Source organism: Cyanistes caeruleus, chromosome 1 (assembly GCF_971803275.1).
Source record: "Cyanistes caeruleus chromosome 1, bCyaCae1.hap1.1, whole genome shotgun sequence".
Lineage (NCBI taxonomy): Eukaryota > Metazoa > Chordata > Aves > Passeriformes > Paridae > Cyanistes > Cyanistes caeruleus.
Window position 1 is genome coordinate 23088099 of NC_141701.1, and position 15041 is coordinate 23103139.

General features: G+C 37.7%; 1 protein-coding gene across 5 annotated transcripts in view; it reads right to left on the minus strand.

Moving 5' to 3' along the window:
* CPQ (carboxypeptidase Q) overlaps positions 1 to 15041 on the minus strand; it is a 147017-nt gene that overhangs the window by 46678 nt on the left and 85298 nt on the right. For all 5 annotated transcript variants that reach the window (XM_023920743.2, XM_086882000.1, XM_086882005.1 and 2 more), the window contains exon 5: positions 6226 to 6337. In XM_023920743.2, the coding sequence (XP_023776511.2) occupies positions 6226 to 6337 (112 nt within the window). The remainder of the gene's footprint in view (positions 1 to 6225; positions 6338 to 15041) is intronic.

The window sequence follows — 15041 nt, forward strand, 5'->3', positions numbered from 1 at the left end:
AGAATAAAATACTCAGCTTTGTGAAAGTGAAAAGAATGTAAGAAGTTAATATCAGGCATATTTGATTAAAGAATAAAACCAGAAACTGTAAAAGTAGTAATTTAAATTATGTTTTACAACATAGACAGCAAACAACTACACCACCACAAGAAACAGAAAAATGTTTAACAAAATTTTTTGCAAGCATGTTAAAATTGCATTTATATGACTTCAATTAAACTAGCAGAAAAGGAATTACTCTGGTGATCATATTTTTAATAGAACATATCTTTAGTCTTCATATATTAGCCAGTGAATTTGGACTGGAGAAATGTAACTTCATACAAAGACTACAGCGAACTGTATAAAAATGTGTCTAATAATTTTCCAGTTGTATTAGTCATGGGTGTAATTCAGATAAGAGCTACAATTTCAAGTAAGTTTTAAGGGGGGAAAACTCTCTAATCAACTCCTTATGAGTAATAATAACTCAGTGCCTTAAAATTCTTACATGCATTGTTTTAAAAACATTTTTTGTAATTTTCTGTGTCTTTTTTCTATGAAACAGTAGTTTGGTAGTGCCAGATCTGTGTCTACATCTATAGGAAAGCTAATTTATGAAACCCCAGTTCATCTAAATGCTGGCAAATAGACAGAGGAGAAACAGCACATATCATCTATCACCATACATTTCTCCCTTTTTCATGTTTCATCATCGTCTAGGAATGCAGGAAAGCTGTGTAAGAGGTGTGATGACTGGGATTAGATTTTGTCAACAATCATTCTTCCTTCATCAAGCTACTCCAGCAGCAATGGCATCACCATCCTACCCTGGCTGTGAAAGAAGAAAATGTTCCCTGTTCATCTACTTGAGTGCTGGTATTCACTGGCTCTGGCAGGTCCCCTTAGCAAGGGTTTTCTTACATGGAAGAAGAGGACTTGGAGGCACAGTCCAAGCAGGAGACTTCCTGGTTAAGGCAGCATGCAGACATGACCAAACACGGGCTCAGTGCACAACACAACAGCACAAGCAGGGAACTGTTCACTCTGCATCACAACCCACCACTGCAGAGGTCTTTGGAGTGTAGCCTTTCCTGGAGTCTGCACTGACTACTTCAGTAGAAGCAGAGGTTCAGAGCATTCACTGGCAACACCTTACACTGGCTGCAGTTCAAGAAATTGAAGAGAAAGAGGAAAAGTTTGTCATTTGACAAATTCACAGCTCAGCCAGTGACTTCTGAAGATGTCCCCGGATTGAGCAGTAGCTCATGGATAGGTATGCACCTCTGGGCTTGGCAGGGCACCAAGAGCTGGCTAGCAATGAAACAAGACCCAAATACAGCCAGGACAAGGTAGAAAACACATTTCTTGAACAAGGAAAGAGAGCTTGTGGGTAAATGCTGCTGAAAGAATCCTGGGATGTGAACAAAGAACCTGCTAACTGTTTGATTCCTCCTGTGCTAGCAGAGATGGGACTCTGAAAATAAACTAGACAGTAGTGTCAAATAACATACCCCATCAGTTTCTATTCTCAACAGGAAAAAAAAATATTCCAGATGTTTTAATTAAAAAGAGACATAACAGCTATAATTTCTGAAGCTTTTCAGAAGAAAGCATTGAAATTCATCCATCAGAATCAACTGGATTTCTAACTCCAGTAGGCTCCCTACTGCTGTTAGGAGATTTAAAATACTATGTTTGGAAACCTGACACTGCTATGCAATCACCTTCTAAAGACCTTTCTCTATTATTATCACTATTCAGTTCCTTCAAGCTCCCTTTAGGGAAGAAAGGCTCACATTTCCAGCCCTAGAGTGTGAGGTGGCTCTGGCAGGGCTGGAGGAGGGCAGAACACCTGTGGCCTCAGCTGGGAAGTGCCCCTCAGCCAAGCAGTGTGGGAGCACAGCTGGATTAGGAGCCAAGAGGCAGCACTGGCTAAAGCTCTGAAACCACTGGATACACACTAGCTGCTCCCTGCAAAAAACACCTTGTGCTCAACTCCCAAACAGGAAGAGCTGCAGGCTTGAAATGTTGGGAAAGGAGCACAAGTATCTCCTTCACAGAAACTGAAAAACAATATCCAAAGCAGGATCCAGCCCTGCAAACTGTCCAACCAAAGACAAAATATGGCAGCAAAATAAATTTTGTGGGATTTTATGGTGATGTTCTATGTGTAGCTGCTTAGCTAGTCTTTCATCTCACCTGGAAAATCAGCTTCTTTTGTAAATCTTGTGTGACAGAGGGACATGAGAAGCTGTGTTTCAAATGACAGCAGAGCACTAACCGGACCAACATGAAAATGCTGAGGCAAATGGCATTGGTCAGCTCCAGAGATGCTCTTTTTTGCACATAAACTAACAAACTAACAAAATTTGAGAACAACCTGAAAACAAGCTGGGTTTGAGATTTCTAGGCTGTGACTAGCAACATAGCTGTTCTGTAAAACTGGACAACTGCAATTTTCTTGAGTGTTCTCTCTCCTACAGAATCCAAAGGTCCTCATCACACCACATTACAGCTCATTCAACACCCCATGGGTTCCCTCAGCTGAAAGATGGGAACCTGTTAACCCTTTCTCTCTAAAACACCTCCAGTGTCTTCCCATCATCCCTAAATTACCCCAAACAGTGCTTTCAATACTGCCATGGAGATATCTGCAATCAATCACACAGAGTTTGCAGACAGATTAAAAGGAAAAAGACTGGTGATTACCACAATGCTATACATGTTCTGGTAACCAGGTATTTGCCATCTTTAAAAAAAGAATAAAAGTGCCTTCTTCCTGCCTCTCCTCAGGTGGGAAATAAATGCACTTGCCCATCTCTCCCCAGTCACCCATTTGAAGAGTACATCAGAACTTCCTATCCTAAATATTTTTATGCCTCCATCAAAATTAGTTAAAATAGATCAAAAGATTAAAACCTGCAGAGGGCTGGGCAGGGCAGCAGCTGCCAGATATCACAGTGGACAAACTACATATTGCACAAGTTTACTGCCACGGACGCTCTGCCTGCGAGTGTAGAAGGTTCATCAGAAATCATTAGCATCAGAAATCCTCAGCTAATCACAACAGCCTTGGCTTCCCTGAAGAAAGGGAGTTCACCAGTTCAGACCAGTTCATAAACTGCCTCAGCAACTCTAAAAACATCTTTATTCCCAGTAAAAAGAATAAGGAATAACAACCAGCTGAAATGTTCATGTTTCTTCAAATAAACAACTTCTGTGGAAACATTTCCAGTTCTTGCTTTTTTAAGCACATCAGCCATGAAGCAGCTTGCCACAGATATTGTGTATCAATGGTACGTGTAAACTTCAAGAATTTAATTCATGTTTTTCTTTCCCTTGTGCTTCATTAAACTTCATTACTAACAGCGAGAAAAGACCCCTTTGAACACCAATAGTCAGTATGGCCATTAGTTAGTGAATTTTTCTGAGATTTTAGCTACCAGCAAAACAAGCAGCTGTGAGAGTTTAGTTGATACAGAGAACTTGATATGAATGCACTAGGCAAAATGCTTCTTTTTACTCTGGTCAGGAGATATCTACAGCCAGCATGGCACCAACAGGTGCACAAGCTGGTACTGACATTTAACTATAAGTTACTGAAGGGGATGTTTTGAGAGTGAAACTGCAGCTGCACAGAAAACATAGAAAGATTCACCTTGTTGAAATGTTACCATCTAGAAGTTGACATTTGCTCTGAATTTGCTGCCTGTACTTTCTCCCTGAAGAAGGATGAGAGGGAATGGCACCACCAGCAGGTACCCCCTTCCCATCATCCCACCGTGGAAGATGAGCAGAGAGATATTACAGCTATTAGAAGCAAAGTATTCAGACAGACTGAAAGTTTCCACTTGTTAGGTCTTCTGCTTTCCAGAGCTACCTGAATGGTTATAACTTTAAACAGTGTTCAGAAACTAAAGCAGATCACAACTGGCCCTATGCTTTTAAGGTACTACTCTTCTGAAATGTATACATGGGATTTTACATCAATAAAATACTTTTATTCCATTCTCTGCTAATATAAGGCAAAATAGTTTCAGTTCAGTCTGACTTTCATGTAGTTGACTTTCCCTCACAAAGAAACAACATTAATGTGAATTCAAAATGGAAATGGAAAAAAAAAATGCTACTAAATGTTTGAAGTTTTGAAGATTATGTAAAACTATTTCAGATTTGGCTGGATTGGTGTATGTCCTTGTAGGGAGCATGTAACTATTATGGTGTCTGAAAAGCTAAAAAACCCAAAAGCAAAACAAAACAAACAAACAAAAAATATACCAATATGGCATAGAAATTGCCACCTCAATTAAAAAAAAATAAAAGCTAACACTGAAGATTGAGGAAATATGAGGATGTATAAAGGCCAATACATTAAGTAACTGATTTACTTAGAAATAAAAGCAAGAATTATTAAAAATTTTACTTGAGGCAAGAAAACAAACTGTATTGCTTAAAATAAAAATTGCATAATTTTAATGGTTTTTCAATTAATTTAATGTATTTGGTCCTAACCCAATAGCTATTAAGTGGTTTTGGGAGGAAGCTGTGTTGAAACTATGGAATTGCAATTACACTATAATATTTTTATAATATTACATGAAATTTTCAGAATCCAAATTAACAGGCATAATTTGTGTCTTGTCCATAAGCCATGTCCAAGGGTCACAGTGATATCATGATGAAATGCTATTAGACCATCACTGAAAAACCTGCTTTAATAGTCTAATAGGATTTTGCTTTCATTAACCCAAAGGACCATGGCAGAAGTACTGGTGTTATTTTTTACTACACAATATAAATTCATCTTCTAGAAATCATATTTCAGAATGCTCATTTCTGCTTGAGGATCATATCACCACAGCTGTAAGATCAGTTATACTCTGGTAAATGCAGACACAGTTTTTATTGCTACACAATACACCATGACTTTAAGACTCCCTGTATACAGTGAAAAAATTCTACACATGCATAGAGACAACTGAGTTGGTTTATCTTTATTTCAAATGTTTTTGGTGTACTAGTGTGAGACTAAATTTATCAGCGTCCAAAAGGATATCAAACAAGGTCTCCACAGTTCAAAACACAGTGTTAATTCAAACAACAATCTATGGAATTGATTTTAAATGAAAGACATTATTTTGTTTCTCATACAAGCTTCACATGTTTTTATTTTTCTGTCCTACAGCTATGAAGAGCCAGAAGTCCCCTCCCAGCCTTGTGTTCCTGCAGAACACGGGTACAACAAGAAGAGCAGAACACAGCAGCTGCCCAGAACAGAGGGCACCAGCAAAGGCTCCAGCATTTCCCAGCTGAGAGAACAGCATTTCACCACAGGTTGCACAGAAAACACACAGGCTACTACCAGAGGAAATCAAATATTTAAACAAGAAAGTGATACATTTCAGTCATGTGTGAAGGGAAACCCAGTGAATAAGAATTATACAATGCCACCATGAACTTGCATTTAAGAAACAGACAACTTATTCTGAATGGAATAGAGTACCAAACACAGCAGAATAACTTTCTTTTCCTTGAAGGGGAAGGAAACACAGTCAATTTTCCAAGCATCATAAAAAAAAAAATAGTAAAAACCATTAACAGAAGGAGTACACTTGGATTCTTTGCAGAAGAATCCTATTTAGTTTAAAAGACCAAAAATTTAAACAGATGCACTTTGTTTTAGTTACAGATTGATAATCCAATCATTCCAAGGCTGGGAAGATGAGAGACTAGAGGTTCAAACAATGCAAAATAAAGGAATAGGAACTCACAGGGATGTCTGATGTTCACAACTGTAGCATGCAAGCAGCTAATCACATAACAGAGCCTGTCTACAAAGAGCTCTTCAAGAAAGACTGAGATTGTTGAAGTGCACAAATCCTTCCACTGGGAAGCAGGGAAAGCTAGTTTATTGTTTAAATGCTGCCAGGGATAAGAGCAGGAGCAGCAGCTGATTTTATTTTGTAATGAATACATTGAGCATTCTTCTTGACCACAGGTTATATTCGTGGAAGAAGGGAATAAGGAGGAAAAACAGATTCCATCTGCTGAAGGGGGAAAAGCATCCTTGGATATCAAGTCAACAATCTAAAAAGTCTGTTTTGAACTAGTTTTGAGGGGTAAAGTGACAAAATGAATACTTGTGCTCAGAGACATGGATAAAATATAAAATCCAGTTTAGACATCAAACAAAATGACCTGGAAATGTAATGCATTAAAAATATCTTAAAGTTAAATATTTACCCAGATCCTTAATGAGTGATAATGCTTCCCACGATATAAATGCTCCACCACCATCATCCATAGCTCCCTGCCCAACGTCCCAGCTGTCCAGATGTCCACTGACCAATACAACCTGGAAAAGCAGTTATGAGAAAACATATCTACATGAAAACTGAATCAGAAAATTCTGTTTAGCATTTAAGCATTTTAATGATTTTGTCACAAAGTTGGCATTTTAGTTTAGAAAGGAAGGAAAGAAATATTTCAAATAAAATTGAACATTGTTCTCTAGTTTCTGAATATTAATCTGGGATTCTACTACTTTAAACCACTGCCTAAGTGAAACTAGATAAGCTGTGAGAAATATTTAAATGAAAGGTTTTATCTCATACATTACAAAAACGCATACTTTCCAGAGATGCAGGACTACTACAGTGCTGACTGGTGAAATTTTCTTTCATATTCCATCTGTTTAAGCCCTTAGGCATGGAATTTGATTAATCCTATTTTTGGGTGCATAAGGGAAAAAAAAATATGAACTTATAGTGAAGCATTCCCAGAGGTTTTTGTTTTATTATGTATCTATGGTACTTGTCACAGAGGACCTCTAATTTATTACCAGATCCCCTATGTGCTCCAGCAATGACAAGATATTTTATAGTTCCATTAGTCATAAGGATACTTTAAAAGATGGTAGCAAGTCCCAAATGTGTTTTCTGCAAAGAAGGTTTTGTAACTACAGTAGAGAATAGTAGTATGGGCATCTCCAGAAACATCCACTTTCAGACCTGAACCCTTCAAATGTTGACAAGCAGCATCAGACAGATACCACAAGTGTGAAAGTTCCCCAACTGGGCCTTGAGCTGAAGGGTTTATGGATCTATGATTACAATGGAAAGGGGAAGGAGAGACAAAACCTCTGAGCCAAGCAGGTTGTGGTATAATGGCGCAACAGCACAAAACCAAGAGTGGGATGCGTTCAACCTATGACAGCTCAGCACTAAGGAAAAACAGAAGGAGACCCTGGAGCATCCACCAGTGTTCTGCTCAGAACCAGCCATACACAAAGGGATGTTTCCCACTCGCTGTTTAGCTGATGCCAAACAAGTCTCAGAGCTGTGGAATCCAGAAAAATGTAAAAAATATTCATTCTTTCTGCCACCTTCTTCTCCCTAAGGGGTGAAGATCTGGCATATTATCTCATCTACCATTCATCACTGGACAACTAGTTTAGCACTGAAAACGAGAACATCATGTGTTTTTCCTGCTATGACTCCTGGAGGCCAAGAATCTATGCTGTGAAGCATCCAGTGAACCTTGCAAAGAAATAACTTGGAGCCCAAACATGAAGATCTCTATTTTCTTCTTCATGTCATATAAATCTGCTTTCTCTGGTTATTAAAATTATTGGACTATCATGGCAAGAGAAAAAAGTATCAAGTACTCATCATGTAACAGTGTTTTTTTATCTAACCAAACACAAACTCAGGTAACATAACTGAAATACCCATATTATTAAACAAAGGCCATGAGAAAGTACTCATCATCCCCATTGAACTGCCATGGGTCCAATCAGAATCCACCGAACCTCTTTAAATTTAGAAAATACACTGTGACATCTTTGTAAATGTGTGTGTTAGAAAAAACAGAACAGTCATGCCTTAGAAGCAGAAAAAGCTTGTGATCAAAATCTGAAGAGCAGCTTACTCTTTCCATCTCACATCTCAACTCTCTTTTCTGGTTTCCCAGTCTTAATATGTGTTTGCTTTCCAGCACAGACTCATTTTCTTGGTAGAAAATAGACATGCTTCAATCTTTATTCCAAAACCTCCCCTCCTTCAAAAGTCATTACACGTGTATGGATGGACCCTCTTTAAAAGCCTCAGAATTTCTCAGGTATATTCCTGAGATTTTTGCAATTGAATGTCATGATCCTTGAAGGGCCAACACAAAAGATTGCAAACGTCACGTTTTCCAGGGACACCAACCTGACTATTAAGTAGAAGTACTTAATAGCAGCACAGCTTGAAACCAGATCATCTGAGAAAAGCAATGCCAGCTTTGGAGGTAGAAATGTTTCTGAAACGAGCAGAGAAGAGAAATGCTCACTGTGGCTGCTATTTTTGCTTTCTTCTAAGGGAGGACTATGCATGAATGAAATCTGCTCTGTGTTCATTCCTGAACGTGCAGCCCCATTGCAGCCTGCATATGCAGGAGAGAGCTCAAACACCACCACACTTTGCAGCTAACTGATGCAGACTCAATACAGTCCACTCCATAAGGGATCCACAAATAATAATAATTTTTTAAAAAGAACAGAAAAGGCTCTGAGTGAAATCCCAATTGTCTGTGGTACAAAGGATGTCTATTCTACAGCTTCAAAATCACCACGTGGTTTCTTTGTTCTTAAAATAAAAACTGGTTTTAAGAAAATAACTATTTTGTCTCCTGGGAAACAGAGCTTCAAGATGAAGTGAATTATTTAAAACAAGTTTGTAAACTCATTGAGAGAGAACCAAGTTTCCAACAGGATGCCTTGTCTTTAGCAGTGAAAGAACACATCACTAAGGCTGTTCCCTGGGTGTAATCTCAACAGTGTCTGAGAGGGAATTACTCCTCATTTCTGTGGAACAACACAAATTGCAACAGCAGGAAATTCTGAATCAGAAGGTGATGTAATTTCATTTGGGGTTACAGACCCCAACTGTAAAGCTTCTTCACCAACCCCAGAACATTACACCAAAACAGATCAAGGTTCAAGTGGATTGAGAAAGTCAGTTCATTTTATGGATGAACTTCAACTCAGATTTACTGAAGCTGCTGCCAAGAACAATTACATAAATACAAGCATTGTACCTCTATGTGAAAGTTTCTCCAAAATAGTTGTTTTTTCAAACTATCATGTTCTTGTAGCAGCTGCTGAAATGAAAGTTTCACTGATCATGCTGTGTGGGAGTTGAATTGACAGGACTGACAATGAGTTGGCCTTGGCCAACTGTGAAGTGGCCATTAATCTAAGGCCATGGGAAATATCTGGTTAGGTCATGGTGAGGAGGATGGGATGATAGGAGGGATTATGTTTATGTTATGTTAATGCATTAAGCCATATAAATTAATGTTCTTGGTTCTCACTGGTGATTGGTTATTATCGTTTCACATATAAAGTTATGTTCTGAGTTCCTGTTGACGATTGGTTATCAGTGTTCTACATATTGTTATATTTCCCCCATTTTGGGGTCTTTTGAGGTTGCCCTATACTGCTGTTTGGATTATGTTCTTTTGTCTGCACCCTTATCAAAGTTGCTTTCTGGGCTTTCTCAGTCAAACATGTCCCTATTCATTTATTTCATTTTTGCCACTCCAGCTGGTCCGAGGATAGCCATAGACATTCTTAAAATAAAACACAGATATAAAATAACAAAACCCACTGTGTTTATCTTGGTCTTCAAGTAGATGGAATGTATCTCTGCAATGAATGGAAATATTTCTGAAATTCTGTCTAAACCACTATATTCTTTAAAGTAATATTATAAAATAATAGCATTATAAGACTCTGTATAGGTCGGCTAATAAAAAAAGCAGTTAAAGCTATCAAGGACATATGATTATTGCATTTTCCACATTACTTTCAAAGCTGTTATGTGATTCTTAGATCCAAATCCATACAGACACTAATAACTTATATTTGCACAAAACAACCCTACAGAAAAGCCAGAACACAAGCATTGCAAAGCAATGCTTGTAACTACCTGTAATTATAAGTATTTGTTTTAAATATGCAGAGAAACCACAAGCAACTGTACAGGACAGTACAAATACAGCAATACATATTTGCCAAATTGACTAAAAATAAATTTAGGATAAGACAGCTTGCACGCAACATGACAACTTAAGCTTTATTGTTCTTATTCTATTTCCTTCTGCATCAGCATAATGATCTCTACTGGATGCCTTTAGGTCATGTGCAGCATTTCAATCAAGCATACTTAAATATTTAGAAAAAAAATAAATATTCTAAAATATTTAGAATATTTAGGAAAGAAAATTAGGAAGCGGAACCACACATACATGTGCATATGTCATCCTTTTCTAAGCAGGATGGTTTATACCACTAAAAATAATCTCCCATCCCATATGTAATCACACAATTGCATTTGTCATGCTGTAACTTCATCAAATGCAGGTGAACTACCTTCTGCTTGATTAAAAGGAATTTTAAGAAATGTCTGTCCCATTTTTAGTTAAACTCAAAGCAAAGACTTCTTTCTATGCAACCTTAGAGATCATAAATATTAAACATTAGGAAAGAACTATAAACAACATTTTAAATCACTTCATTTAATCTAGAATAACATTTGTATTCAGTTTTGAAAATCACCATGCAGAGGTATTTCATGTCCCTGAGACAGATGTATATCAGGTAATGCAATTACAAAGAGTAATGGAAGAGTAATGAAGCCATCATTCATCTTTGCCCTTCATGGATGAAGAAGGCTTCATGGATGGAGATTTGGGTTCACAGAATAGGATCTTTATTGATGGAATCTACCTATCAACACATTTCTCTTAGAAAAGCATACTAATAACTTTCATTATTCAAAACACTGAAAAGTATTTTTCTTTACATTTTTCTCCAGCAGAAAATGAAGATAAGGAGCACCTTAACTTTCAAGAGGACAGAAAACTTAAACAAGAATCACATACACAAAGAACCACAGAACCACAGAATCATGGAATCACAGAATTAGTTTGGAAAAGAACTTTGAGATCATCGAGTCCAACCTATGACCAAATTCCACCCTGTCAACTAGACCATGGCCACACCCAGTCTTTTCTTAGGCACCTCCAGGGACAGTGACTCCAACACCTCCCTGGAGAAGCCCATTCAGATGACCAATCACCCCTTCTGTGAAGAACTTCTTCCTAACGTCCAACCTAAATATCCCCTGGTGCAGCTTCAGACTGTGTTCTCCTGCTCTGTTGCTGGTTGCCTGGGAGAAGACACAAACCCTTACCTGGCTACACCCTCCTTTCAGGAAATTGTAGAGAAAAAGGTCTCCTTTGAGCCTCCCTTTCTTCAGGCTAAACAACCCCAGGTCCCTCAGCCACTTGTCATGGAACTTGTGCTCTGGACCTTTCACCAGCCTTGTTCTCTCCTCTGGACATGCTCCAGCATCTCAACATCCTTCCTAAACTGAGGGGCCCAGAACCGGACACAGCACTCCAGGTGTGGCCTCACCAGTTCCGAGTTCAGGGGAAAAACAACCTCTCTGCTCCTGCTGGCCATACTATTCCTTGTTGCCCTGAGAATCAGACCTTTCAGTATTTTCATAATTTCTAGCCACTTTCCCAGGAAAGTAACTATAAACATAAGTGTTTATACATTCCATTAAAGATATGCCTTTTGATAGACGTCTCTCACGGCCAGTGTGGTTGGGAAGGTGGTAGCCTAACTATCCAATCCCTGGTTGTGGTTGGGAACCTATAAATACTGAAAGGATAAATAAACTTCCTTCTTCTTTCATCACACTTCGAGCTGCATCTGTGTGAATCATTTCATGTCCAACAGTGACAATTCCTGACACAGGCCAGGATGCCACTGGCCCTCTTGGCCACCAGGGCACACGCTGGCTCATGTTCAGCCTGCTGTCAATCAGTACCCCCAGGTCCCTTCCTGCTTGGCCACTGTCCAGCCACTGTCCCCATCCAGTAGTGCTGCATGAGGTATGACCAAGAACTAAACAGGATATTAGAACCAGATCAAGATCTTTAGTCACAACACATTCAAACTCCAAGCATCTGTATGCCAAAACATCAAGCTTAAACAGAGAAGTCCTCTAGACTGTAACTCAAGCTCTTTTCAGCTCTTCATGCACATTTTCAGTTAAATAATGCTAGAAGTTAGCTCTTTTCTCAGGCAACACAGGTTTACAGTGTTCCCATGCAGTTCACAATTACCTGGAAACTAATGAAAAGCATTTCTATTTTAATTGTTGTGGTTCACTTTGTCCAATTTGCTTCTAAATAAGTCCATCTGAAATTTGAAGTACCAAAACAAGGCCTTACATTATTTAACTGGATATTTTCCTTGCATGAATCCCCTGTCAGTGCAGTAGTATTTGTGCAATACTTACCTTACACATATAAAAAATTATATATAAAGTTGATTTGTGTTTGGACCAAAATCAGAGGAAAACAGAAGTCAGATAAGAATTAGGATCCCCTATTTAATCCAATTTAAAAATTGCCTGTAATTTCTCTCCTTCCCTAGATACTTATTACTCTTTTTATTCTCGCAAACACTCTCACTTCACAATTTCCTATTCTCTCCAATCCCAACAAAATTTATGGCACTAAATTAACCATGACTAAAAAACTCTTGATCCCAGCTTCTCAGACAGAGGAACTCAGCACCAAATTCAGGCCTGTACTCCTAAGCGTAAGGGAGTACATTTTTAGTAATTTACACATTTGGATAGCATTACAGCTGTGAACAGCCAGATGGCTTCAGTTTGTAAGGATTTTAAAACTTCCTTCATTTCACTGTGTTAACAGCATGAGTATAAAGGAAAAAAGAAAGGCACCATATCATGTACCTAGTAGGCAAATAAAACAGCTGGCAAAATTTAAGCCCATCATGTTTAATTTGCTTTCAAAACTATGATTAAATAAAGACTTCATATACACAGATTTGCAAATATAGAGTAGTAAATATGGCATGTCAATTTTAGGATGTATTAACATCCTCCACAGTAGTAGCTTGCAAATCTATTCGGAAAAATGGCAACACCAAGCAACATGCATTTCTACTCCTGACCCACACAGCAAAGCTGGCACCAGTATTTGCAGCATCCTTCCTTAATGCACTTCTTAATCTGCAGACTACTGCTCCTTTCCCCTTTCTATGGAGAAACTTCTTTCATCTTGATGGAATAAAGTTTTGGTGCACAATTGGCTTTTTCTGCCCTGACTCATTCTCTTCTTTCTCCACCTCAAACCTTTCTTTCTTCAAGTCACACAGCGAAACAAATGCAAATGACAAGCTCTTCCTTCTTTAGCTCTTCATACTTCATGTCCAGGCAGAACCTCATTCCTGTATGCAAACCAACATTCCTCAAGTTTTAAAATATTTATAATAGTTATTTAATTTGTATCATGCAGCAAGATTCTGTAATCAGTCCCTTGGCTTTTCCAACAAAGGCCTTCCGAAACTTAAACAATCTGAACTTGTGATCTTTTGTGCTGTAGCACCACACTGACTGCAGCAAACACATCACACATCATCTTCCATTCTGGAATCCAACCCAGCTCTTCCAACTGCAGGATAAATACTTGATGAAAACTTCTCAAGCACTGCATTATAAAGATAATAACTTAAACAGTTCTTGCCAAAACACTGTGTTGTGTATATACTACCATTATTCAAGCTCAGCATTTCAACATTTGAGGAAGACAAGATGACAAAGTTGAGTGCCCATCAGCAGCACAGAGTAGTGAGTACTGTAACATAGTACTACATGTCATGGAATTAGACTAAGTAAGATATACATATAGTGTATATATTTGAATATAAACTCTCCTGTGCTTTAAGATGTGTGGGCATTGCTACCAGAAGATAAATACTCTGTCCAGTAATGTTTAAACACAAGCCTACTCTATTGTGTAATTTTATCAACTTCAACAGCTAAATTCAAGCATGGAGTTGTATCAGAGACATTCAGTTGTAAAAAATACATAATTGATTAAAACTCTTCATGACAGTCTACTCTGGCCATTCCCCAAATATTTGTTTTGGGCAACAAATATGTCTAAAAATCCTTGTGTGATTTTACACTTGCCTTTAAGTAAACACTAACTGCCCCCAGTTAAACTGCAGTTAGATTAAATCATGCCCTACATGTAAATCAGGAACATTAGCACATTTAGTGGATTTTATTTTGTATATATAAGGATATTTCTTCAAAACAGTTTTTAGCTTTGGTGTCCAAATAATATGACTTCACTGTACAGCTCCTTTTATTAGATTTTACACACATTAGAAATGGTTTTTAAATAATCAGTCTAGCTGTCTCAACTAATTTACAGTCCTAAAGATATAGTGAAGTTCAGAAAGAAAAAAAAAATGATTAAAACAACAACTGTCTTTTCTACTTAATATGCAATGTAGTAAGTCTTAACTTCCAGGCTTCTGATTAAATGATAGATCTGCACATGAAACAGAAGTGACTCACTTAGTCACACAAGAATCCAACACTATTATTGCTAAAAATCCGATTAACCTTCAAGGAGCCCCTATGTCACAACATACAGTAAACTCTTTAAACTTGAATCTCTACTTTGTAAAAGTGATTGAAACTAAAGTGTTCTTGGAAAGTACTGCAATCAAACCACCCTATTTGAAGTGAATCTCAAAACCACTGACTAGTTAATAACTACTAGTAGTAAATGAGCTGATATCATTTATATGACAGTGAAGGAGAAAATTAGTCTGAAAATAAATTTTTACTGCTAAGGGAATTGTAGTAAAGGTAACAAGACATACAAACCATGTGAGCATTCAAAAGATAACTAAGTATTGAAATGACTACCATTTTCATATTAAATATTGGATGTTAAGACTTAGCATATCCATATTTAAGTTTTCCAGCCTCTTGTATTTCCTATTTCTTGAGCTGTTATTACTTAAAAAATAATACCACTCTTCATGATAATCTAGTTTGAAAAGAAGGATTTTAAATCATATATTTCAACCCCTTCTAGAGGTTTTAAGAGGAAAAATCATAATAGTAACTACCTCTAAACAAAACTAGGTATCACTGAAATATCACTTACCCTTG